Source organism: Gobius niger, assembly GCF_951799975.1.
Source record: "Gobius niger genome assembly, contig: SCAFFOLD_194, whole genome shotgun sequence".
Classification (NCBI taxonomy): Eukaryota; Metazoa; Chordata; class Actinopteri; order Gobiiformes; family Gobiidae; genus Gobius; species Gobius niger.
The window spans coordinates 1-27,108 of NW_027639256.1; the positions used below are offsets into that span (position 1 = coordinate 1).

Genomic DNA, 27,108 nt, shown 5'->3' on the forward strand with positions numbered 1-27,108 from the left:
AAAAATTTACAAAAAAATGACAAAAATGTGAGGAATGTGATCACTTCATATTGCAATACAATGCTGTATCTTTTTCTTTTCTTTTTCCTTTTTTTTTTCCCTTTTTTGCGATATATTATGCAGCCCTAGTGCCATTTATAGGACCGCATTTTATTTAATTTATTATTATTATTATTATTTTTTTATTATTATTTTTTTTTCATGTCTTTTAATTTAAATTTGTTTATTTATTTTTTTCCGGGGGGGTTAATGATCAAAATCAAACTCCTCAACCTTTGTTGTAACTTGCTGTTCTGACTTGTCAATAAACAAAAAGTAAAAAAAATAACAATAAAAAATAAGAAAATTAATTAATGAATTTGGTCGAGACAGTGCGTATTAATGAACAAACATGGGCCTCATGCATGTAAACAAGCCACTCTGGATCGTAGCCTTCCGTCCCCCACTCGCACTCCCACACATCCTGGCCTATTGTACATGTTTTTAGTGGTAGGGGAAACCAGAGTACCCGGAGGAGACCTACACGGACACCAGGAGAACATGCAAACTCCACAGAAAGGCCCCGTCCAGGTGGGAATCGAACCCGGGACCTTCTAGCTGTGAAATTGCGGGAACTAGGGAAAATATTAGTCAGTAAAAATGAGCAAGAACAAGGGAAAAAATTGTGGCAAGAATTTCAATAAATTGTGAAAAAAATGTAGGGAGGAAAGTAATTTATTTGAGCTCCTTTAATTCTGTCCGTGGACCAAATGTGCCTTAAGCTAAAACATCTGTTTCTCACGAAGCTTTTATTGATTTGTTATTTGTCTGTTTTCTCTTCGATTTAAACGTCTGGTCCGGCTCTCAGCTTGTTTTTGTGTTTGTCACATTTTTCTCAGACCCTTCAGTGTCTAATCCAATCAGTTTAAAACAATAGTCCTCAGTCTGCAGCCTCACAGAGTCGCAGTGTTTAGACCGGGCTCCGACAGGTTTCACCCAGGGCTGAGGGGGCGGAGTCTGACGTGATGATTGTTCTGCAGAGCGCCGCGGGAGGTGGAGCTGAACGGCAGCTGTGTGGCCTGTCACTCTGAGTGCGAGGTCCAGGAGGGCGCCCCCACCTGCTCCGGACCCGTATGTGCAGCTTCACAATGTTTCCTATTCTCCGGTTTCCTGTTTGGTTTCTCTTGTTTCCTGTCTGGTTTCTCCTGTTTCCTGTCTGGTTTCTCCTGTTTCCTGTCTGGTTTCCTCTTCTCCTGTTTCCTGTCTGGTTTCTCCTGTTTCCTGTCTGGTTTCTCCTGTTTCCTGTCTGGATTCTCCTGTTTCCTGTCTGGTTTCTCCTGTTTCCTGTCTGGTTTCTCCTGTTTCCTGTCTGGATTCTCCTGTTTCCTGTCTGGTTTCTCCTGTTTCCTGTCTGGTTTCTTCTTCTCTTGTCTGGTTTCTCCTGTTTCCTGTCTGGTTTCTTCTTCTCCTGTTTCCTGTCTGGATTCACCTGTTTCCTGTCTGGTTTCTTCTTCTCCTGTTTCCTGTCTGGTTTTTCCTGTTTCCTGTCTGGTTTCTTCTTCTCCTGTTTCCTTTCTGGTTTCTTCTTCTCCTGTCTGGATTCTTCTTCTCTTGTTTCCTGTCTGGTTTCTTCTTCTCCTGTTTCCTGTCTGGTTTCTTCTTCTCCTGTTTCCTGTCTGGTTTCTCCTATTTCCTGTCTGGTTTCTTCTTCTCCTGTTTCCTGTCTGATTTCTCCTGTTTCCTGTCTGGTTTCTTCTTCTCCTGTTTCCTGTCTGGTTTCTCTTGTTTCCTGTCTGGTTTCTTCTTCTCCTGTTTCCTGTCTAGTTTCTTCTTCTCCTGTTTCCTGTCTGGTTTCTTCTTCCCTGGTTTCCTGTCTGGTTTCTCCTGTTTCCTGTCTGGTTTCTCCTGTTTCCTGTCTGGTTTCTTCTTCTCCTGTTTCCTGTCTGGTTTCTCTTGTTTCCTGTCTGGTTTCTTCTTCTCCTGTTTCCTGTCTGGTTTCTTCTTCTCTCGTTTCCTGTCTGGTTTCTTCTTCTCTCGTTTCCTGTCTGGTTTCTCTTGTTTCCTGTCTGGTTTCTTCTTCTCCTGATTCCTGTCTGGTTTCTCCTGTTTCCTGTCTGGTTTCTCCTGTTTCCTGTCTGGTTTCTTCTTCTCCTGTTTCCTGTCTGGTTTCTTCTTCTCCTGTTTCCTGTCTGGTTTCTTCTTCTCCTGTTTCCTGTCTGGTTTCTCTTGTTTCCTGTCTGGTTTCTCCTGTTTCCTGTCTGGTTTCTCCTGTTTCCTGTCTGGTTTCTCCTGTTTCCTGTCTGCTTTCTTCTTCTCCTGTTTCCTGTCTGGTTTCTCCTTCTCCTGTCTGGATTCACCTGTTTCCTGTCTGGTTTCTTCTTCTCTCCTTCTCCTGTCTGGTTTCTTCTTCTCCTGTTTCCTGTCTGGTTTCTCTTGTTTCCTGTCTGGTTTCTCTTGTTTCCTGTCTGGTTTCTTCTTCTCTTCTTCTCCTGTCTGGTTTCTCCTGTTTCCTGTCTGGTTTCTTCTTCTCCTGTCTGGTTTCTTCTTCTCCTGTCTGGTTTCTTCTTCTCCTGTTTCCTGTCTGGTTTCTCCTGTTTCCTGTCTGGTTTCTCTTGTTTCCTGTCTGGTTTCTCCTGTTTCCTGTCTGGTTTCTCTTGTTTCCTGTCTGGTTTCTCTTGTTTCCTGTCTGGTTTCTCCTGTTTCCTGTCTGGTTTCTTCTTCTCTTGTTTCCTGTCTGGTTTATCCTGTTTCCTGTCTGGTTTCTTCTTCCCTTGTTTCCTGTCTGGTTTCTTCTTCCCTTGTTTCCTGTCTGGATTCTTCTTCTCTTGTTTCCTGTCTGGTTTCTCCTGTTTCCTGTCTGATTTCTTCTTCTCTTGTTTCCTGTCTGGTTTCTCCTGTTTCCTGTCTGATTTCTTCTTCTCTTGTTTCCTGTCTGGTTTCTTCTTTTGTTTCCTGTCTGGTTTCTTCTTGTCCTGTCTGGTTTCTCCTGTTTCCTGTCTGCTTTCTTCTTCTCCTGTTTCCTGTCTGCTTTCTTCTTCTCCTGTCTGCTTTCTTCTTCTCCTGTTTCCTGTCTGGTTTCTCTTGTTTCCTATCTGGTTTCTTCTTCTCCTGTCTGGTTTCTTCTTCTCTTGTTTCCTCTCTGGTTTCTTCTTCTCCTGACGGACCGTGTGCTCCTCCAGGGTGCTGACCAGTGTGTGCGCTGCGCTCATGCCCAGGACGGGCCTCTCTGTGTGGGGCAGTGTCCTCAGGGCGTCCCGCTGCAGGGGAACCAGCTCCTGTGGAAGTTCGCCGACGCCCAACAGCAGTGCCAGCTCTGCCACGCCAACTGCACCAAGGGGTCAGACTTTAGAAACATCCGCCTTACAGACTAAAGCGCTTTAATCCACAGACTAAAGTGCTTTAATCCTCAGACTAAAGTGCTTTAATCCACAGACTAAAGTGCTTTAATCCTCAGACTAAAGTGCTTTAATCCTCAGACTAAAGTGCTTTAATCCACAGACTAAAGTGCTTTAATCCTCAGACTAAAGTGCTTTAATCCACAGACTAAAGTGCTTTAATCCTCAGACTAAAGTGCTTTAATCCTCAGACTAAAGTGCTTTAATCCACAGACTAAAGTGCTTTAATCCTCAGACTAAAGTGCTTTAATCCTCAGACTAAAGTGCTTTAATCCACAGACTAAAGTGCTTTAATCCACAGACTAAAGTGCTTTAATCCACAGACTAAAGTGCTTTAATCCTCAGACTAAAGTGCTTTAATCCTCAGACTAAAGTGCTTTAATCCACAGACTAAAGTGCTTTAATCCTCAGACTAAAGTGCTTTAATCCACAGACTAAAGTGCTTTAATCCTCAGACTAAAGTGCTTTAATCCACAGACTAAAGTGCTTTAATCCACAGACTAAAGTGCTTTAATCCTCAGACTAAAGCGCTTTAATCTTCAGACTAAAGTGCTTTAATCCTCAGACTAAAGTGCTTTAATCCACAGACTAAAGTGCTTTAATCCTCAGACTAAAGTGCTTTAATCCACAGACTAAATCGCTTTAATCCTCAGACTAAAGCGCTTTAATCCACAGACTTAAGTGCTTTAATCCTCAGACTAAAGTGCTTTAATCCTCAGACTAAAGTGCTTTAATCCACAGACTAAAGTGCTTTAATCCACAGACTAAAGCGCTTTAATCCTCAGACTAAAGTGCTTTAATCCTCAGACTAAAGTGCTTTAATCCTCAGACTAAAGTGCTTTAATCCTCAGACTAAAGTGCTTTAATCCTCAGACTAAAGTGCTTTAATCCACAAACTAAAGTGCTTTAATCCTCAGACTAAAGTGCTTTAATCCTCAGACTAAAGCGTTTTAATCCACAGACTAAAGTGCTTTAATCCACAGACTGAAGTGCTTTAATCCACAGACTAAAGTGCTTTAATCCACAGACTAAAGTGCTTTAATCCACAGACTAAAGTGCTTTAATCCACAAACTAAAGTGCTTTAATCCTCAGACTAAAGTGCTTTAATCCTCAGACTAAAGCGTTTTAATCCACAGACTAAAGCGCTTTAATCCACAGACTAAAGTGCTTTAATCCTCAGACTAAAGTGCTTTAATCCACAGACTGAAGCGCTTTAATCCACAGACTAAAGCGCTTTAATCCACAGACTAAAGCGCTTTAATCCACAGACTAAAGTGCTTTAATCCACAGACTAAAGTGCTTTAATCCACAGACTAAAGTGCTTTAATCCACAGACTAAAGTGCTTTAATCCACAGACTAAAGTGCTTTAATCCACAGACTAAAGTGCTTTAATCCACAGACTAAAGAGCTTTAATCCACAGACTAAAGTGCTTTAATCCACAGACTAAAGCGCTTTAATCCTCAGACTAAAGTGCTTTAATCCACAGACTAAAGTGCTTTAATCCACAGACTAAAGTGCTTTAATCCACAAACTAAAGTGCTTTAATCCACAAACTAAAGTGCTTTAATCCACAGACTAAAGCGTTTTAATCCACAGACTAAAGCGCTTTAATCCACAGACTAAAGTGCTTTAATCCTCAGACTAAAGTGCTTTAATCCACAAACTAAAGTGCTTTAATCCACAGACTAAAGCGCTTTAATCCACAGACTAAAGCGCTTTAATCCACAGACTAAAGTGCTTTAATCCACAGACTAAAGAGCTTTAATCCACAGACTAAAGTGCTTTAATCCACAGATAAACATGCTTTAATCCACAGACTAAAGCGCTTTAATCCACAGACTAAAGTGCTTTAATCCACAGACTAAAGCGCTTTAATCCACAGACTAAAGCGCTTTAATCCACAGACTAAAGCGTTTTAATCCACAGACTAAAGTGCTTTAATCCACAGACTAAAGTGCTTTAATCCACAGACTAAAGTGCTTTAATCCACAGACTAAAGTGCTTTAATCCACAGACTAAAGTGCTTTAATCCACAGACTAAAGTGCTTTAATCCACAGACTAAAGTAATTTAATCCACAGACTAAAGCGCTTTAATCCACAGACTAAAGCGCTTTAATCCACAGACTAAAGTGCTTTAATCCACAGACTAAAGTGCTTTAATCCACAGACTAAAGTAATTTAATCCACAGACTAAAGTGCTTTAATCCACAGACTAAAGTGCTTTAATCCACAGACTAAAGCGCTTTAATCCACAGACTAAGGTGCTTTAATCCACAGACTAAAGCGCTTTAATCCACAGACTAAAGTGCTTTAATCCACAAACTAAAGTGCTTTAATCCACAGACTAAAGTGCTTTAATCCACAGACTAAAGCGCTTTAATCCTCAGACTAAAGTGCTTTAATCCTCAGACTAAAGCGCTTTAATCCTCAGACTAAAGTGCTTTAATCCTCAGACTAAAATGCTTTAATCTACAGACTAAAGTGCTTTAATCCACTCTTATCTTCTGTCTGGGTAAAAGCAGAAGTCACTGTTTATGTGGAAACACCACCGAGTGATTCATAATAAACTGCTGTGTTTCCAGTAGATCTGACCATGTTTCCAGTAGATCTGACCATGTTTCCAGTAGATCTGACCATGTTTCCAGTAGATCTGACCATGTTTCCACTTTACTGTTTTTAACTTAAAGTGACAAACCTGAACTTCTGCTTTTTCTCACGTCGGCTTTAAATAAAGTCTATGGAATTTAAATAACCGTGTGTGTGTTTGTGTAGGTGCACCGGCCCCGGCCTGTCCCACTGCATCGAGTAAGTCCTGATTTAGTCTTTCTTCAGTCCTTGTTTAGTCCTGGTTTAGTCCTTGTTTAGTCCTGGTTTAGTCCTGGTTTAGTCCTTCTTTAGTCCTGCTTTAGTCCTGGTTTAGTCCTTCTTTAGTCCTGGTTTAGTCCTTCTTTAGTCCTTCTTTAGTCCTGGTTTAGTCCTGGTTTAGTCCTGGTTTAGCCCTGGTTTAGTCCTTCTTTAGACCTGGTTTAGCCCTGGTTTAGTCCTTCTTTAGCCCTGGTTTAGTCCTTCTTTAGACCTGGTTTAGCCCTGGTTTAGTCCTTCTTTAGACCTGGTTTAGCCCTGGTTTAGTCCTTCTTTAGCCCTGGTTTAGTCCTTCTTTAGACCTGGTTTAGCCCTGGTTTAGTCCTTCTTTAGCCCTGGTTTAGTCCTTCTTTAGACCTGGTTTAGCCCTGGTTTAGTCCTTCTTTAGACCTGGTTTAGCCCTGGTTTAGTCCTTCTTTAGACCTGGTTTAGCCCTGGTTTAGTCCTTCTTTAGTCCTGGTTTCGTCCTTCTTTAGCCCTGGTTTAGTCCTTCTTTAGTCCTGGTTTAGTCCTGGTTAAGTCCTGGTTTAGACCTGGTTTAGTCCTGGTTTAGTCCAGGTTTAGCCCTGGTTTAGTCCTTCTTTAGTCCTGGTTTAGTCCTGGTTTAGTCCTGGTTTAGACCTGGTTTAGTCCTGGTTTAGTCCAGGTTTAGCCCTGGTTTAGTCCAGGTTTAGACCTGGTTTAGTCCAGGTTTAGTCCTGGTTTAGTCCTGGTTTAGTCCTGGTTTAGTCCAGGTTTTGACCTGGTTTAGTCCCGGTTTAGTCCTGGTTTAGCCCTGGTTTAGTCCTGGTTTGGCCCTGGTTTAGTCCTGGTTTAGACCTGGTTTAGTCCCGCCCCCCGGTGCTGGCGGCCATGACGGTTGTATAAAGGTTATTGAGTTGTCACCTGTCCCTCTCTGCAGCGAGTCCCGCCCCCTGTGGTGGTTGTATAAAGGTTACTGAGTTGTCACCTGTCCCTCTCTCTGCAGCGAGTCCCGCCCCCCTGTGGTGGCGGCCATGACGGTAGTATAAAGGTTACTGAGTTGTCACCTGTCCCTCTCTCTGCAGCGAGTCCCGCCCCCCTGTGGTGGCGGCCATGACGGTTGTATAAAGGTTACTGAGTTGTCACCTGTCCCTCTCTCTGCAGCGAGTCCCGCCCCCCGGTGCTGGCGGCCGTGGTGGTCGGCTGCCTCCTGGCGCTCGTGCTTCTGTCTCTCGTGGTGTTCGTGTTGCTGAGGCGCCGGAGGATCACGAGGAAGAGGACGATGAGGCGCCTGCTGCAGGAGAGAGAGGTCAGAGGTCATCACCAGCCCCTGCTTTACCCAAATCTAAAAGCTCCTCGAAAAAAAGTGTTAAAACAGTGACAAAAACATGAATGAAAACCCAACAAAAGAGCGACAAAGGAGAGACAAACATGAAAAATAACACAATTAAAAGAGTGACAAAAACACATGACTAATAAGTGATGGGAAGAAACACAAAAAAGCCGCAAAAATGCATCACAAATGCGACGAAGGAATGACAAAAGAGAGACAAAAACACAACAAAAAAAACGACAAAAACGCAACAAATAAGCGACAAAATTGCAACAAAAGAACGACAAAAAAACCTGCTTCAAAAATGCAGCAAAAAAGTGTCAAAAAAAACAAAAAACACAGACAAACTGCAACATAAAGGCGACAAAGGAGCGACAAAAACGTGCAAAAAAAAGCAACAATAACACAATTAAAAGAGTGACAAAAACACATGACTAAAAAGTGATGGGAAGAAACACAAAAAAGCCGCAAAAATGCAACACAAATGCGACAAAGGAATGACAAAAACACAACCAAAAACGGCAAAAAACACACAACAAAAGAACGACAAAAAAACCTGCTTCAAAAATGTGACAACAAAGTGACAAAAACAACAACAAAAAACAGAGAAACTGCAACATAAAAGCGACAAAGGAGCGACAAAAACACAACAAACAAGTGACAAAACAACAAAAAACCCCGACAAAAATGCAACACAAATGCGACAGGAATGACAAAAAAGCCTAAAAAATGCAGCATAAAAGCGTCAAAAGAGTGACAAAAACACAACAAAAAAACGACAAAAAAACCTGCTTCAAAAATGCAACAAATAAGCAACAAAACAACAAAAAAACCCGACAAGAATGCAACACAAATGCGACAAAGGAATGACAAAAAAGCCACAAAAACACAACGAATAAGCAACAAAAATGCAACAAAAGAACGACAAAAAAACCTGCTTCAAAAATGTGACAACAAAGGGACAACACGTCAAAAAAGTTGCGATCAGCTTTGTAGGTCTTAGCTTTCAAATGGGCCTAATGGTCTATAGCCTGTAAGCTAGCTCACTCTAGCTAAAAGAGATATTTGAAGGTTTTAGATTTAATCGGTAAAGGCGGGTGTTTGGAGGTTAAGAGAAAAACTACTGAAAAAGGATGTTCCACTTTATTAAGCGGACCAACATTTTCAAGCAACATGGAAAAGAAAAAGGATCTGCTGATGGAAATAGTTGAATGTCTTGGTCTAGGTATGAAAACCTTCGATTTAGACACACATGGGTTTGTGCAGATAAAGGCACAAGGAGGACGGTTTCTGCCAGACAAACACATCAGATTAACCTAAACCCAATGCATGCTGCCCCTTCAGGCTATAGGCCTGTGTAACACCTCATTTGAAAGCTAAGATATTTTTCCTCACGTTGTTGCTGTGTTGTGTCACCTTTTTATGTTTATTTATTTTTTTATCATATTTTTGTCACATTTTTGTCATTTTTTGTTGAATTTTTGTCACTTTTTTGTTGAATTTTTGTCATTTTTTGTTGAATTTTTGTCACTTTTTTGTTGAATTTTTGTCATTTTTTGGTTGAGTTTTTGTCACTTTTTTGTCACTTTTTTGTCACATTATTGTTGAATTTTTGTTGAATTTTTGTCACATTTTTGTCACATTTTTTTCACATTTTTTGTTGATTTTTTGTCACTTTTTGGTTGAGTTTTTATCACATTTTTGTAGAATTTTTGTAGAATTTTTGTAGAATTTTTGTAGAATTTTTTTCACATTTTTGTCACATTTTTGTCACATTTTTGTCACATTTTTGTCACATTTTTGTCACATTTTTGGTTGAGTTTTTGTCACATTTTTGTCGCGTTTACATCCTTGTTTCCTTCTCATTGTTTGTGGCTGTTTTGGTGTTTTTCCCAAGAAGCTTTTTGATTAGGGTAAAGCCAAACCATCCCCATGAACTGCTACCTTAACGTGGTGGGGTTGTTTGAGCGCCCGAATGATCCGAGGAGCTATGTTGTCTGGGGCTTTATGCCCCTGGTAGGGTCTCCCATGGCAAACAGGTCCGAGGTGACGGGTCAGACGAAGAGCAGTTCAAAAGACCCCCATGGACGTACACTATACAAGGACCGTGACGTCGCCCGGCATGGCGCAGCCGGGGCCCCACCCTGGAGCCAGACCTGGGGTTGGGGCCCGAACGCGAGCGTCTGGTGGCCGGGTCTCTGCCCACGGGGCCCGGCCGGGCCCAGCCCGAAGGGACGACGTGGGCCCGCCCTCCTGTGGACCCACCACCCGCAGAGGGATCCGTAGGGGTCGGGTGCGGAGAGGACTGGGTGGCAGTCGAGGCCGGGTGCCTCGACGACCTGGTCCACATGCACAGCTTCTGGCGTTCGGGACATGGAACGTCACCTCGCTGGGGGGGAAGGAGCCTGAGCTTGTGCGGGAGGTGGAGAGATACCGACTAGATATAGTCGGGCTCACCTCCACGCACAGCTTGGGTTCCGGATCCCAACTCCTGGAGAGAGGCTGGACTCTCCATTTTTCTGGAGTTGCCCGCGGGGAGAGGCGGCGGGCTGGGGTGGGTTTGCTCATATCCCCCCAGCTCAGCCGCCACGTGTTGGAGTTCACCCCGGTGGACGAGAGGGTCGCGTCCCTACGCCTTCGGGTCGGGGACAGGTCTCTCACCGTTGTTTCGGCCTACGGGCCCAACATCGGTGCAGAGTACCCGGCCTTCTTGGAGTCCCTGGGAGGGGTACTAGATAGTGCTCCGACTGGGGACTCCATTGTTCTGCTGGGGGACTTCAACGCCCATGTGGGTAACGACAGTGAGACCTGGGAGGGGGTGATTGGGAAGAACGGCCTCCCCGATCTGAACCCGAGTGGTGTTCTGTTGTTGGACTTCTGTGCTAGTCACAGTTTGTCCATAACGAACACCATGTTCGAGCACAAGGGTGTCCATAAGTGCACGTGGCACCAGGACACCCTAGGCAGGAGGTCGATGATCGACTTTGTAGTTGTGTCATCTGACCTCCGGCCGCGTGTCTCGGACACTCGGGTGAAGAGAGGGGCTGAGCTGTCAACCGATCACCACCTGGTGGTGAGCTGGATCCGCTGGCAGGGGAGGAAGCCGGTCAGACCTGGCAGGCCCAAGCGTGTTGTGAGGGTCTGCTGGGAACGTCTGGTGGATCCCTCTGTCAGTGGGGTCTTCAACTCCCACCTCCGGAAGAGCTTCACCCAGATTCCGGGGGAGGCGGGGGACATGGAGTCAGAGTGGACTCTGTTCTCCTCCTCCATTGTCGATGCGGCTGCTCGTAGTTGTGGCCGTAAGGTCTCTGGTGCCTGTCGCGGCGGCAATCCCCGAACCCGGTGGTGGCGCCCGGAAGTAAGGGATGCCGTCAAGCTGAAGAAGGAGTCCTACCTGGCCTTGTTGGCTTGTGGGACTCCTGAGGCAGCTGAGAGGTACCGGCAGGCCAAGCGTGCTGCGGCTCGTGCGGTTGCGGAGGCAAAAACTCGGGTCTGGGAGGAGTTCGGGGAGGCCATGGAGGAAGACTATCGGTCGGCCTCGAAGAGATTCTGGCAAACCATCCGGCGCCTCAGGAGGGGGAAGCAGTGCTTCACCAACACTGTGTACAGTGCGGGTGGGGGGCTGCTGACCTCGACTGGGGATGTCGTCGGGCGGTGGAAGGAGTACTTCGAGGACCTCCTCAATCCCGTCGTCACGTCTTCCAATGAGGAAGCAGAGGCTGAGGACTCGGGGGTGGGCTCGCCCATCACCGGGGCTGAAGTCACCAAGGTGGTGAGAAAGCTCCTTGGTGGCAAGGCTCCGGGGGTGGATGAGATTCGCCCTGAGTACCTTAAGTCTCTGGATGTTGTAGGACTGTCTTGGCTGACACGTCTCTGCAACATCGCGTGGCGGTCGGGGACAGTGCCTCTGGATTGGCAGACCGGGGTGGTGGTCCCTCTCTTTAAAAAGGGGGATCGGAGGGTGTGTTCCAATTACAGAGGAATCACCCTCCTTAGCCTCCCCGGTAAGGTCTATTCCGGGGTGCTGGAGAGGAGGATCCGGCCGATAGTTGAACCTCGGATCCAGGAGGAACAATGCGGTTTTCGTCCTGGTCGTGGCACACTGGACCAACTCTATACCCTTCATCGGGTACTCGAGGGTTCGTGGGAGTTCGCCCAACCAGTCCACATGTGTTTTGTGGATCTGGAGAAAGCGTTCGACCGCGTCCCTCGTGGTGCCCTGTGGGGGGTGCTCCGGGAGTATGGGGTCCGGGGCCCTCTGCTAAGGGCTGTCCGTTCCCTGTATGACCGCAGCAGGAGCTTGGTTCGCATTGCCGGCAGTAAGTCAGACCTGTTCCCGGTGCGTGTTGGTCTCCGCCAGGGCTGCCCTTTGTCACCGGTTCTGTTCATTACTTTTATGGACAGAATTTCTAGGCGCAGCCAGGGGCCGGAGGGTGTCCGGTTTGGGAGCCTCAGAGTCTCATCTCTGCTGTTTGCGGACGATGTTGTTCTGATGGCTTCAACGAACCAGGACCTTCAGCACGCACTGGGGCGGTTTGCAGCCGAGTGTGTAGCGGCCGGGATGAGGATCAGCACCTCCAAATCCGAGGCCATGGTTCTCCACCGGAAAAAGGTGGCTTCCCCTCTGCAGGTCGGTGGGGAGTCCTTGCCTCAAGTGGAGGAGTTCAAGTATCTCGGGGTCTTGTTCACGAGTGAGGGACGGATGGAGCGTGAGATCGATAGACGGATCGGTGCGGCGTCAGCAGTGATGCGGTCGCTGTATCGGTCTGTCGTGGTGAAGAGGGAGCTGAGTCGGGGGGCAAAGCTCTCGATTTACCGATCGATCTACGTTCCCACCCTCACCTATGGTCATGAGATTTGGGTAATGACCGAAAGGACAAGATCGCGAATACAAGCGGCCGAAATGAGTTTCCTTCGCAGGGTGGCTGGGCGCACCCTCCGAGATCGGGTGAGGAGCTCAGTTACCCGGGAGGAGCTCAGAGTAGAGTCGCTGCTCCTTCACGTCGAAAGGAGCCAGCTGAGGTGGCTCGGGCATCTGTTTCGGATGCCTCCTGGTCGCCTCCCGCGGGAGGTGTTCCAGGCATGTCCTAGTGGGACAAGGCCTCGTGGAAGGCCCAGGACACGGTGGTGGGACTATGTCTCCGAGCTGGCCTGGTGTCGCCTCGGGGTCCCCCCAGAACAGCTGGAGGAGGTGTGTGTGGATCGGGAAGTTTGGGCATCTCTGCTGAGACTGCTGCCCCCGCGACCCGGCCCCGGATAAAGCGGAAGAAAATGGATGAAAGCCAAACCAGAGAAAACGGGATCCGTTCAGGTGGGAGTTAAGAGGTTAAGAGAACAGCTGCTACAAAGGCTGCTGCCTCTGGATTCTCCCGAACAGCAAGGTGTAAACATACATGGGGAGTGTATAGATACAGAGGCATCTCTGGAATCGCCCATATTTGGTCATTTTTGAAAACAGTTAAGGGGGAAAAACAATTTTGAGAAAAATCTAAACTTTCTCTAATTATTCAAAAACTACTTAAACGCTGAATTATAAATATAGTTTCTACTAAATAAAGACACAAAGACATGGGGAGGAGCAAAGTGGTTCAACAGCCCATAAATACATTTTAAAAAACGGAGAATGCTAACATGATGTTACATGTTAGCATTGTGCTAATGCTAACGCTAGCTAGCACTTGCTATGACTGTGTTTTTTTCACTTCTACAGAACAGAAAATATCCACATGGACCCAATTTACACTTGACTTTATTTATGTGATAAATAAGTTCATTTTCCACCAGGAAATGGATAAAAATAGTGGAAAATGTTGTTTCTCTAAAGATTCTATTTTCCCCCTCGGCGAAGCCACGCCCCCTTCTATGACGAGATGCATCTGTATCTATTGTCAGGGTCCATTAACATATTAATAAAAATATGTTTGATTGGGAAAATACTATTAAGGAAACTTTTTTCCATAATAAATAATAATGAGCCTGACAGGACTGTGATGTCAGCGCCCTCTGCTGGACACGTGTGGAATTCTTTCCTTTTATTTTTTATTTAAGCTGCCCCCTAGTGGCTGGAGTTAATTTCTTAAGTAAAAAAAAATCATAATAATCATTGAAATAGGCCAGTGTAAAGTCTCATTTGATGCTAACACACAAGCTGACACACAAGCTAACACATGCTAACACACACGCAAACACACACGCTAACACACAAGCTAGCATCACACACTAACACACACACTAACACACACGCTAACAAACACGCTAACACACAAGCTAGCATCACACACTAACACACATGCTAACACACACGCAAACACACACGCTAACACACAAGCTAACACACACACTAACACACACGCTAACGCACAAGCTAACACACAAGCTAACACACAAGCTAACACACATGCTAACACACAAGCTAACACATGCTAACACACAAGCTAACACACAAGCTAACACACAAGCTAACACGCATGCTAACACACAAGCTAACACATGCTAACACACAAGCTAACACACAAGCTAACACACAAGCTAACACACAAGCTAACACACAAGCTAACACACAAGCTAGCACACATGCTAACACACAAGCTAACACATGCTAACACACAAGCTAACACATGCTAACACACAAGCTAACACACAAGCTAACACACAAGCTAACACACACGCTAACACACAAGCTAACACATGCTAACACACACATGCTAACACACACGCTAACACATGCTAACACACAAGCTAACACACAAGCTAACACACAAGCTAACACACACGCTAACACACAAGCTAACACATGCTAACACACACACTAACACACACGCTAACACATGCTAACACACAAGTTAACACACACGCTAACACACAAGCTAACACATGCTAACACACACACTAACACACACGCTAACACATGCTAACACACAAGTTAACACACACGCAAACACACACGCTAACACACAAGCTAGCATCACACACTAACACACGCTAATTTCATTTCATTTTCATTTATTTATTCATTTGAGCAGAAAAAGTATGCCAACATTTACAGAAAGAAAAAATACAAAACAAGACTTTGTGCTCAAAAGGAGTACGAAGAAGTTCAAAGAACTTATAGTAAACCTACCCCTTATACACACACTAATACACACGCTAACACACAAGCTAAAAAAATCATAATAATCATCGAAAAAGGCCAGTCTCATTTGAAAGCTAAGACCTACAAGCGTCTTTTGTGGTTTTGTCGCCGCATCTCTGTTTTCGTGGTATTTTAATTTTTGGTGTGTTTTTGTTGTTTTTTTAAATCACTTTTGACACTCTTTTCTTGTGTATTTGTTCCTCTTTTGTCACTTTTTCGTTGCTTTATTGTCCGGGAGCTTTTAGATCTGGGTAAAGGTTCAGAGGTTCAGAGGTTAAAGCCGTGTCATGTGACTCTCTCTGGTTCTGCAGCTGGTGGAGCCTCTGACCCCGAGCGGCCAGGCCCCGAACCAGGCCCTGCTCCGGATCCTGAAGGAGACGGAGATCAAGAAGGTCCGAGTGCTGGGCTCCGGCGCCTTCGGGACCGTCTACAAGGTAAACATCTCAAACCTTCAGACAGGTACTCACTGAGCCACCTCTGAGGTCCTCACTGAGCCACCTCTGAGGTACTCACTGAGCCACCTCTGAGGTACTCACTGAACCCCCCGTGTGTGCAGGGGCTGTGGTTCCCCGAGGGCGAGAACGTGAAGATCCGAGTCGCCATAAAGGTCCTGAGAGAAGCCACGTCCCCCAAAGCCAACCAGGAGATCCTCGACGTAAGAACAGTTTAACAAACCCGGCGCCTCCTGGGTTTGTCCTTGTTTCAGAGCGTGGTGTCCTGCACTGGTCAGCTCCTCCTCCTTCCTCCTGCGCAGCTCCCTCCGCTCCACAACAGTCTTTCACCTCATTAACCCGAGAACACCAGCGTCACTAACACGGAGATAATCCACCGATAGAAAGAACTTCATCAACATCTATAAAACATGCTCCTCACCTCCTCGGGGTGCTCCTCGCCTCCTCAGGGTGCTCCTCACCTCAGTCTGTAACGCAGTACCTGTGTCCCCCTGCAGGAGGCGTATGTGATGGCGAGTGTGGAGCACCCTCATGTGTGCCGCCTCCTCAGGGTGCTCCTCACCTCAGTCTGTAACGCAGTACCTGTGTCCCCCTGCAGGAGGCGTATGTGATGGCGAGTGTGGAGCACCCTCATGTGTGCCGCCTCCTCGGGGTGCTCCTCACCTCAGTCTGTAACGCAGTACCTGTGTCCCCCTGCAGGAGGCGTATGTGATGGCGAGTGTGGAGCACCCTCATGTGTGTCGCCTCCTCGGGGTGCTCCTCACCTCCTCAGTCTGTAACGCAGTACCTGTCTCCCCCTGCAGGAGGCGTATGTGATGGCGAGTGTGGAGCACCCTCATGTGTGTCGCCTCCTCGGGGTGCTCCTCACCTCCTCGGTCTGTAACGCAGTACCTGTCTCCCCCTGCAGGAGGCGTATGTGATGGCGAGTGTGGAGCACCCTCATGTGTGCCGCCTCCTCGGGGTGCTCCTCACCTCCTCGGTCTGTAACGCAGTACCTGTGTCCCCCTGCAGGAGGCGTATGTGATGGCGAGTGTGGAGCACCCTCATGTGTGCCGCCTCCTCGGGGTGCTCCTCACCTCCTCTCAGGGTGCTCCTCACCTCCTCAGTCTGTAACGCAGTACCTGTGTCCCCCTGCAGGAGGCGTATGAGATGGCGAGTGTGGAGCACCCTCATGTGTGCCGCCTCCTCGGGGTGCTCCTCACCTCTGTCTGTAACGCAGTACCTGTTTCCCCCTGCAGGAGGCGTATGTGATGGCGAGTGTGGAGCACCCTCATGTGTGTCGCCTCCTCGGGGTGCTCCTCACCTCCTCTCAGGGTGCTCCTCACCTCTGTCTGTAACGCAGTACCTGTTTCCCCCTGCAGGAGGCGTATGAGATGGCGAGTGTGGAGCACCCTCATGTGTGCCGCCTCCTCGGGGTGCTCCTCACCTCTGTCTGTAACGCAGTACCTGTTTCCCCCTGCAGGAGGCGTATGTGATGGCGAGTGTGGAGCACCCTCATGTGTGCCGCCTCCTCGGGGTGCTCCTCACCTCCTCTCAGGGTGCTCCTCACCTCCTCAGTCTGTAACGCAGTACCTGTCTCCCCCTGCAGGAGGCGTATGTGATGGCGAGTGTGGAGCACCCTCATGTGTGTCGCCTCCTCGGGGTGCTCCTCACCTCCTCGGGGTGCTCCTCACCTCAGTCTGTAACGCAGTACCTGTGTCCCCCTGCAGGAGGCGTATGTGATGGCGAGTGTGGAGCACCCTCATGTGTGCCGCCTCCTCGGGGTGCTCCTCACCTCCTCAGTCTGTAACGCAGTACCTGTCTCCCCCTGCAGGAGGCGTATGTGATGGCGAGTGTGGAGCACCCTCATGTGTGCCGCCTCCTCGGGGTGCTCCTCACCTCAGTCTGTAACGCAGTACCTGTCTCCCCCTGCAGGAGGCGTATGTGATGGCGAGTGTGGAGCACCCTCATGTGTGCCGCCTCCTCGGGGTGCTCCTCACCTCCTCGGTGCAGCTGGTCACTCAGCTCATGCCGTTCGGGTGTCTCCTGCAGTACGTCCGGCAGCACCAGCAGCTCCTCGGGGCCCAGCGGCTGCTCAACTGGTGCGTGCAGATCGCCAAGGTGTGGTAGAGACACACACACACACACACACACACACACACACACACACACACACACAGAGACACACACACACACACACACACACACACACACACACACACACACACACACACACACACAGAGACACACACACACACACACACACACACACACACACACACACACACACACACACACACACACACACACACACACACACACAGAGACACACACACACGCACGCACACACAGACTTTCCCATCATTAACTAAAGCAGGATTACTGAGCAGAAACAGAGAAACAAGAGCTCATTAAAGCCTCACACGAGCCGTAACATTGACTTTACCCCAGAGGGACGACTTCTCACTTTAGACTCTATTTACTCTATTTACTGTATCTATACGTCTTTTCCTCTCTTTTTTCTTTTCTTTCTTTTTGTCTTTTTTTCTTCCTTTTTTTTCTTTTTTCTTTTTTTTCTTATTTTACCCATTTTTTTTCTTGTTTTTTCCCTTTTTTTTCTCTCTTTTTCTTTCTTTGCTGGCGACCTAGATTTATTCAGGAAATCCCACATTATACCCTTAAACTTTTAGACTCTACACTTTAGACTCTTCTTTTTTTTCCTTTTTTTTTCTATTATTTCTTCTTTTTTTCCTTCTTTTTCTTCTTTTTTTTATTTTTTCTTTCTTTGTTTCTTTTTTATTTTCTTATTTTTTCTTTTTTCTTTGCTTCTTTTTTCTTTTTTCTTCTTTTTTAAATGTGTTATTTTCTTCTTTTTCTGCTTTTTTCTTTTTTTTCTTCTTTTTCCTTTTTTTCTTTTTTTTCTTTTTCTTTTCTTTTTTTTTCTTTTTCTTTTTTTTCTTTTCTTCTTTTTTCTACTTTTTCTTTTTTTTCTTCTTTTTCTTTTTTTTTTCTTTTTTTCTTCCTTTTTCTTCTTTTTCTTTTTCTTCTTCTTTTTTCATCTGTTTTTTCTTCTTTTTTTCTTTTTTCTAATGTTCTTCTTCTGTGTCTTACCTCAGGGCATGTCGTACCTGGAAGAGCGCCACCTGGTGCACAGGGACCTGGCGGCGCGGAACGTTCTGGTCAAATCCCCCAATCACGTGAAAATCACCGACTTCGGTTTGGCCAAACTCCTCACGGCCAACGAGAGCGAGTACCAGGCCGACGGGGGCAAGGTACTCCAGAGGCCCTCCCTTTATCCATCTACTCTATCTACTCTATTTACTCTATTTACTCTCTCTACTCTATCTACTCTATCTACTCTATTTACTCTATCTACTCTATTTACTCTATCTACTCTATTTACTCTATTTACTCTATTTACTCTATCTACTCTATTTACTCTATCTACTCTATTAACTGTATCTACTATATAAACTCTGTCTACTCTATCTACTCTATCTATACGTCTTTCCTTTTTTTCCTTTTCTTTTTTCTTTTTTTCTTTTTTTCTTTTATAAATGTTTTCATTTCTTTTCTTCTTTTCTTCTTCTTTTTTTTTTCTTTTCTTCTTTTTTTCCTTTTTTTTCCTTTTTTTCACCTTTTTTTCCTTTTTTCCCTTTTTTTCCTTTTTTTTCTTCTTTTTTCTTCTTTTTTTCTTCTCTTTTTTCTTCATTTTTTTCTTCTTCTTTTTCTTCTTTTTTTCTTCTTTTTTTCTTCTTTTTTTTCTTCTTTTTTCCTTCTTTTTTTCTTCTTTTTTCTTCTTATTAATTTTCATTTCTTTTTTCCTTTTTTTTCTTCTTTTTTTTCTTTTTTTCTTCTTTTTTTTCTTTATTTTTCTTCTTTTTTTCTTCTTTTTTTTCCTTTTTTTTCTTCTTTTTTTTCTTTTTTTCTTCTTTTTTTTCTTTTTTTTTCTTCTTTTTTTCTTCTTTTTATTCTTCTTTTTTCTTCTTTTTTTTCTTCTTTTTTCTTCTTTTTTTCTTCTTTTTTCTTCTTTTTTTTCTTCTTTTTTTCTTTATTTCTTCTTTTTCTTCTTTTATTCTTTTTTTCTTTCTTTGCTTTCTTTTCTTAGATTTATCCAGGAAATCCCACATCATTCATTCACAAACACTGACACGACAAACAGAGTTCTTCATTCCTCTCTTTGACCCTTGACCTTTTCTTCACTCTTCATGAGTCGACCGAACTCTGTGCAGATTTAGCCTCAGTCTGGTTTCTCAGGTTCGTGTCCCTCTGTGCTCTCCGTAGGTGCCCATAAAGTGGATGGCGCTGGAGTCGATTCTGCAGTGGACGTACACGCACCAGAGCGACGTGTGGAGCTACGGTCAGAGCTTCTCCAGTGACCGCACCACGTCACCGCACGACGTCACCGCACGACGTCACCGCACGACGTCACCGCACGACATCATCAGCTCTCATGACGTCACCGCATGACATCATCAAAGCTGATGACGTCATGCGGAAAAAGAACATGAAAAACATTTAAATGGGGGGAAAAATATGTAAAAAATTAGAAAAAGGGGGGAAAACTTGAGAAAAAAAACATGGGGAAATTCGTAAAAAAAACTGTGTAAAAAAAAATTGTGGGAAATAAATAAGTTTAAAATTAGAAAAAGGGGGGAAAACTTGAGAAAAAAATTGTAAAAAACTGTAAAAAATTAAAAAATTAAAAATTGTAAACAAAAAAAAAAACCTTGGTGAAAATAACACATATGGAAAAAATGAAGACAAACCGGGGGATGGGTCTGGGAGGCCGTTTAGGAAAAAACACATTACAAATGTGAAAAAACACAACAAAAATCACAGGTTTACACAATAGATGGCGCACTTGTACATTGTTTGCGTTTGAAACACGTTCAAATCCACTATATATATACTATACTACACAATAATGAAGAGCAAAATGTACATTAATTCTGCAGTTACAATTAAAATGCATTTTTTTTACATCGAAAATGAACGTGTTTTTTTTCTTTACTTTTAACTTTTTACTAGCTTACTCGTCGAGTTTTTTTAACGTTTTTACAATGATCGTATTACGAAAATGCATGGATTTTTTTCTTTTTTTTCAACATTGAAAAAAAAATGCACCAAACTTTTCGTATCCTCAGAATGTGGTGCAATCGGAAGTAGATTAATGTGACCGGAAGGTACAGATGCTGAAACGCGGGAATAGTTTGCTCATGAACGCACCACGACGGAGACGTCCACACGGTTTTAAGTTTCATGCACTTGCAAATGTCAGACTTTCCTCTCACAAATGTAAGATAAAGATAATTCGCAGCATTGATGATATAAAGAGGAAAAAAGCAAGTGGAGTCACAGTAGTACATGGGTGTAATTTAACTGTCTGGTCGTCTTCCGGCAACAGCAGGTGCCTTCCAGTCTCAGCAATCAACTTCCGGCTGCCCCCACCTCTTTTTTTCTTTTTTTTTTATGTAAAAAATAAATCAAAATAAAAAATAAAGATCTGAGGTGAACTTTGAAAGAAACAAAAAACATGTTAATTTTCGATGTGAAAAAACCTGACCAGCATTTTCAAGATTTTCAATGTAAAAAAAAAATAAAAAAAATGCATTTTTTATTCTAACTGCAGAATTAATGTACATTTTGCTCTTCATTATTGTGTAGGCAGTGGATTTGAACGTGTTTCAAACACAAACAATGTACAAGTGCGCCATCTAATGTATAAACCTGTGATTTTTGTTGTGTTTTTTCACATGTGTAATGGGTATTCTTTCATTTTCAATGTGTTTTTTCCTAAACGGCCTCCCATAGAAGGGGGTGTAAAATTAATTGTAGGATATAAGGAAAAAATAAAATTTGTAAAATTGTGGGAAATAATTTAGAAAAAAACAGGGGGAAAAAAGGAAAACAAATGTAAAAACAGACATTAGTAAAAACGTAAAATCTGATGTTTGCAGCACAGTTTTGCATTTATCGCTTCATCATCGTCATGGAGAAAGTCCCAGTCGTTGCCGGGGGTGACGGTCTGTGTGTCTCGTTGCCGGGGGTGACGGCTTGTGTGTCTCGTTGCCGGGGGTGACGGCTTGTGTGTCTCGTTGCCAGGGGTGACGGTGTGGGAGCTGATGACCTTCGGGTCCAAACCGTACGACGGGATCCCGGCGGTGGAGATCTCGTCGGTGCTGGAGCGCGGGGAGCGTCTGCCGCAGCCGCCGGTCTGCACCATCGACGTCTACATGATCATGGTCAAATGTGAGAAACCTCGCGCCGAAACCTCACACCGAAACCTCGCACTGACCCCTGACCTCTGACCTCTGACCTCTGACCCCTGACCTCTGACCTCTGACCTCTGACCTCTGACCTCTGACCTCTGCCTCTCAGGTTGGATGATCGACCCGTTCAGTCGGCCCCGGTTCAGGGAGCTGGTCCGAGACTTCTCCGAGATGGCCCGGGACCCGCACAGATACCTCGTCCTCCAGGTGAGACTGCGCTGTGGTGGCAGCAGGGGGAGCCGTTCAATGTAAATGCATGTCGTGCTGTCATGTGTCCTGCAGGGGGAGCCGTTCAGTGACGCTGCAGGGTTTTCTAGCTACTGACCTTTGACCTGACCGCTCACCTGCAGCGCCTCCTGTGGTGTAAATGCATGTTGTGCTTTTTTCCTTTTTTTCTTTCTATTTTATTTTATTTTTTCTTTCATTGTTTTTCTTCCTCTTTTTTCTTTCTTTTATTTATTGATTTTTTTTCTCTCTCTTTTTCTTTCTTTGCTGTGCTGTCATGTTTCCTGCAGGGGGAGCTGTTTTCTTTTATAATTTATTTCTTTTTTTTCTTCTTTTTTCTTTTTTTTTCTTCTTTTTTCCTTTTTTTTTTCTTTTTCTTCTTTTTCTGTTTCTTCTTTTTTTTTCTTCTTTTTCTTTCTTTGCTGTGCTGTCATGTCTCCTGCAGGGGGAGCCTTTCAGTGATGTCTCCTCTGTTGTAAATGCATGTTGTGCTTTTTCTTTTTTTCTTTCTATCGTCTTTTATAATTTCTTTCTTCTTTTTTCTTTTTTTTCTTCTTTTTCTTCTTTTTCTTCTTTTTTTCTTCTTTTTTTCTTTTTTTCTTCTTTTTTGTCTTTTTTTTTCTTTTTTCTTCTTTTTCTTCTTTTTTTCTTCTTTTTTTCTTCTTTTTTTTCTTTTTTCTTCTTTTTCTTCTTTTTTTCTTCTTTTTTTCTTCTTTTTTTTCTTTTTTCTTCTTTTTCTTCTTTTTCTTCTTTTTCTTCTTTTTTTCTTCTTTTTTTCTTCTTTTTTTTCTTTTTTCTTCTTTTTCTTCTTTTTTTCTTCTTTTTCTGTTTTTTTATTCTTTTTTTCCTTTCTCTTTTTCTGTCTTTGCTGGTGTGTCATGTCTCCTGCAGGGGGAGCTGTTCAGTGACGCCTCCTCTGTTGTAAATGCATGCTGTGCTTTTTAATTTTTTTCTTTCTATTTTCTTTTATAATTTCTTTCTTTCTTTTTTTTCTTTTTTTTCTTTATTTATTTTTTCTTTCTTTGTTGGTGTGTCATGTCTCCTGCAGGGGGAGCAGTTCAGTGTAAATACATGCTGTGCTGTCATGTCTCCTGCAGGGGGAGCTGTTCAGTGACGCCTCCTCTGTTGTAAATGCATGCTGTGCTGTCATGTCTCCTGCAGGGGGAGCAGTTCAGTGTAAATACATGCTGTGCTGTCATGTCTCCTGCAGGGGGAGCAGTTCAGTGTAAATACATGCTGTGCTGTCATGTGTCCTGCAGGGGGAGCAGTTCAGTATAAATACATGCTGTGCTGTCATGTCTCCTGCAGGGGGAGCTCCTCTGTTGTAAACACATGCTGTGCTGTCATGTCTCCTGCAGGGGGAGCTCCTCTGTTGTAAACACATGCTGTGCTGTCATGTCTCCTGCAGGGGGAGCTCCTCTGTTGTAAATACATGCTGTGCTGTCATGTGTCCTGCAGGGGGAGCAGCCGAGCCCCGGGGACCAGCGTCTCTTCAGCCGCCTGCTCAGCGCTGACGGGGAGGAGGAGCTGGACGCCGAGGAGTACCTGATGCCCTACCGAGAGGGCGGGGCCGGGCTGAGGGGAGGGGGCTGCGTCGCCATGGCAGCGGTAAATCAGCAGCAGCTCAGTCTCTGCAGGGGGAAGGGCATCTGACGCTCATGTGTGTGTCTCCTGTAGAACGGCGGGCCGAGGCGCGGGAACAGCTCCGCCCTGAGGTACATCACAGACCCCACTCTGAGGGACGCCAGCCAGGACGTCCCGGGACACGGTGAGGACTCACACAGACCACAGGGCGTTAAGGGGAGGAGCTTCAGCCAGGAAGTGACTCCGACAGGGCAGAGGCGCTCCCTGGTCTTTCCTTGTTTTGAAGTTTACATATTTTCCAGACTTTAAGTTATTCCAGAGTGTAAGTGGCAGCTTTTAGGGCTGCTCGATTATTGAAAAAATAATAATCACGATTATTTTAGTCATAATTGAAATCACGATTATTTGTTGCCTTTAAAAAAAAGTCTTTATTTTATTTATATATTTATTAATAAAAAAAACTCTGCTGAATATTTTCTGTTTTCTGAACAGTACAAATGATTTCAAGTTTGCCTCAATTAAGGAGAGGTCTCTGTTTCACACCTGCCCCCTGCTGGCCGGCCCTCACACCTGCGCCGTTTGTTTTCTCAGGCAAAAGCATGAGCCACGGCAAATGCGAAGGGAAAATAATCCCAGCGCAGTGAAATGATGCAAGTCTGCTTTGCAAAAAATAAAATCAAATAAAAATGTAATAAATTTATTTTTATTTTTGTTCTCGATTATGCTAATTTTTGTAATCGTTTAGTGGCTAACTCCATGCTGTTGTGTGCGCTCGAATTATTTCGAACTGCACAACAGCCTGGGGACCATGGCCGAAATGTTCGCGTGGATTTGGGAACCAATCACAGAGCGAGGAGGGACGGCAAGACGATGACGCGCTATTCGATATATGGAAGCTTGTAGTTTATTTACGGATAATTAAAAAAAAAGTTTATTTACGGATCCAACGTGACAGCAGCAGACACGATGGTATTTTTTGATCAAGCTTTAGACCTTGTTCTAAATAATTTATCTCAAAAGTTTACAGCGGGTGCATCATACGTCGTCTCATACGATGATACGATTGGCTGTGGCCTCGTGCAGACGCATGATAGACTTTTTTTTTTTCCGTATCGCCCAATAAACGACTCTGGACGATCGTAAACCACACCTCTCCTACGAGAAAGTAGGTGTGTTTGAGATGCCGTTGTGTCTCGCCTGGATGATCGGCGAGAGTAGCCGGCGCAACGGGGGCGGAGAAAAAAGTCTGAAGCCCATCCGACCCGTGATCCGACCGCTCCACATGCAGAGAACAACAAGAGCCTCAGATCAGCAGCGTCTCGTTCAGATATCGCGTTCATTTAAAGTTTATCCTAAATAAAAGTCCCTCACCTCCTGCTCTGTTTCCTTTACTCCAGAGACATCATTCTTCATCAGAGAAAACTTTCCCATTTGTTTGTTTGTTTGTGAGATAAAACACGTCCTTTTAAATCATTAGTTTGTTCTGAAAAGAATCAAACATGAGCTCTATTTTAGGGGCGATGCAGAACTTTAATAGTTTCAGTCATAGTTTATTTGTTCAGATCTAAAGAGGAGAGAGGAGGGGGCGAGGAGCACGTTTCTGATCACACAGACTCGTATCCAATCACCTGAGCGTGAGCCGCGGACAGGTGGGCGTTTTCCCATCATGCACGGGGCCGAGGAGCCGCTGCAGTTGCCTCTGGAGAGATGCAGCGGCTGATCAGGTCGGCTGCTCTCGTTGGGGTCTCACGATCTTTCCGTGCCCCACGTGCCCGTGACATCAGAGCCCGTCTGGAGCAAGAACAGAAATCTAACCGGCACCGAGAGTCTGCAGTCAGCTGTAAAACTGCGTCCGTCTGGCTCATCTCAAACACACCTATTGAATTGGTGTCTCCAGACTAAATATCACTTGTGATTTTAGTCTGGTGTTGGCCAGGCTAATCGTTTAGTGCAGGGGTTCCCAATTTGGCCCGCCGAAACAATTCTGTTGGCCCGCCAGACTGACCTACTGTTTGGCTGCGTGTGGTTAAAACTCTCTTTCATTCATTCTCAAAGGTAAATATGGATGCAGTTCACTTTTTGACCACCAGCGTCAAATCGGGGGCGCTGTTTCACCCCTTTCACAAAGTTAAGGAAACACTGTTGTGGTGTCTTGGTTTTTATCAATCACAGAGCGTTGTAGCATCAACTTTCACAGTTTCCCAACTTTTATTGCAAAGGTTGTTACGTCAACAACAGTATATGTTAAAAAATAACTTATAAAAGAATTGATGCTGAACTGACACTTTCAAAATGATCTAATGTGGCATTTTCTTTGAGTGAACGAATGAGGTAAAGTCACTGTAGGTGGTGCAGATACAGGTGTGTTTTTTGCACTAAATTGCTACAGTTCGTTTTAACCCCTTAACTCCCACCTGAACCGAGCACATTTTCTCCAGTTTGGCTTTACCCCAGTCCAAAAGCTTCTGGAATAAAACTGTGAAAATAGCAACAAAACTGAGACGAAAACAATGATGTAAATGTGACAAAAAATTGATGAAAAAACGACAAAAAATTGACAAAAATGTGACAAAAAATAACAAAAATTTGATTAAAAAATGTGACAAAAATGTGACAAAAAATACAAAAATGTAATAAAAAATGGATGAAAAAATCACAAAAATGTGACAAAAAATTACAACAATTTAATAAAAAATTGACAAAAAAATGACAAAAATGTGATGAAAAATTGACGCAAATACTGGTGTTTGTTTTCTTGCACTAAATTGCTACAATGGTTGATTTTGTTTTACTAAAATTAGGCTTTTCCCAGAGTTACCATTTGTTTTAATATAACATGTTATTTGCATAGATAGAATCAAACACAAATGTGGGCCATCGAAACAATAGAAACTTTATAACTTTATAGTTTGCAGTTAAATGTGTGTTTCGTGCGTGACATGGCCGTGTGACGCCGCTCTCTCCTCAGACTACATGAACCAGTCCCTGGCGGAGGACGGAGACGCCGCCCTGTCCGACGTCTTCAACCCCAACTACGAGGACCTGAGCCTGGCCTGTTCCCCGGAGCCGCGGTACCTGAACGCCCCGCAGGTGCCGGCCCGGGACGTCCCGGCCCCGAACGCGCCGGCCCGGGACGCCTGCGGGGCCACGCCGGACAACCCGGAGTACGTGGGCCCGGACTACGCCAACGCCGGCCCGCGCAGCACCGCCACGCTCACCCACAATGCACTGTTCCTGCCCGCGGCCGAGAACCTGGAGTACCTGGGCCTGGCTCCCGTTCGCTGACGGGACCAGGGGGGCCACGGGGAACCTGCAGATGTTTGGGGGGGAAAGTAAAAGGAAGGAACGAGCCTCAGGAGCTTCACGGTCTGACCAAAGGTGTGAGCTTTTAGCCTCCACAGAAAGTCCAGGCGGGAATCGAACCCGGGACACTGTGCTTGTTCCAAACTGGAGTTAAATCATTCTGCTCAAGTTTGTCATGGTGCGGACGTGTGTGCAGGTGTTAGTCCTGAGCCGCTGTGACTGAGCCGGGTCAAACTGAGTCACTCATTTCACCGAGTCTGTCCCTGAGGCCGATTCTTCACACTGAAAAAAACACGATTCAAATCAGGGACGGATTCACTGACGTCGAGAAAACATGAAGCTCAGAATTAAATCTGTTTTACTTTTACTCGAGGTTTTCCTGTAAAAACTGGAGTGACTTTTTTTAATGAAGAACTTTTTTTTTTTAATCCACAGATTCGTCCATTTTGTTTTTTGTATGAAAATGTCCATTTTTTTATATGTTGATTTTATGTAAATGTTTTGATGACCTCTTAACCCCCACCTTAACCTCTTACCACCCGCCTGTGTAGCGCCTCATTTGAAAGCTAAGACCCACAAAACTGACCTTTTTTCTCGCGTTGTTGCTGTGTTGTGTCACCTTTTGTC

The 27,108-nt window shown here is 44.8% G+C and overlaps 1 protein-coding gene across 1 annotated transcript; it reads left to right on the top strand.

The window, feature by feature from the left end:
* Positions 1–1,019: 1,019 nt before the first annotated feature.
* On the top strand, positions 1,020–26,470 carry LOC306982677 (melanoma receptor tyrosine-protein kinase-like; the record flags this gene model as incomplete). Its single annotated transcript, XM_079583143.1, has 14 exons — positions 1,020–1,110; positions 3,159–3,316; positions 6,151–6,183; positions 7,366–7,510; positions 14,978–15,100; positions 15,223–15,321; positions 17,033–17,218; positions 18,214–18,369; positions 19,382–19,457; positions 21,203–21,349; positions 21,479–21,576; positions 23,053–23,202; positions 23,272–23,362; positions 26,147–26,470. Coding segments are annotated over 14 exons (1,870 nt in total), but the record flags the coding sequence as incomplete, so codon positions are not given.
* Positions 26,471–27,108: the final 638 nt, after the last annotated feature.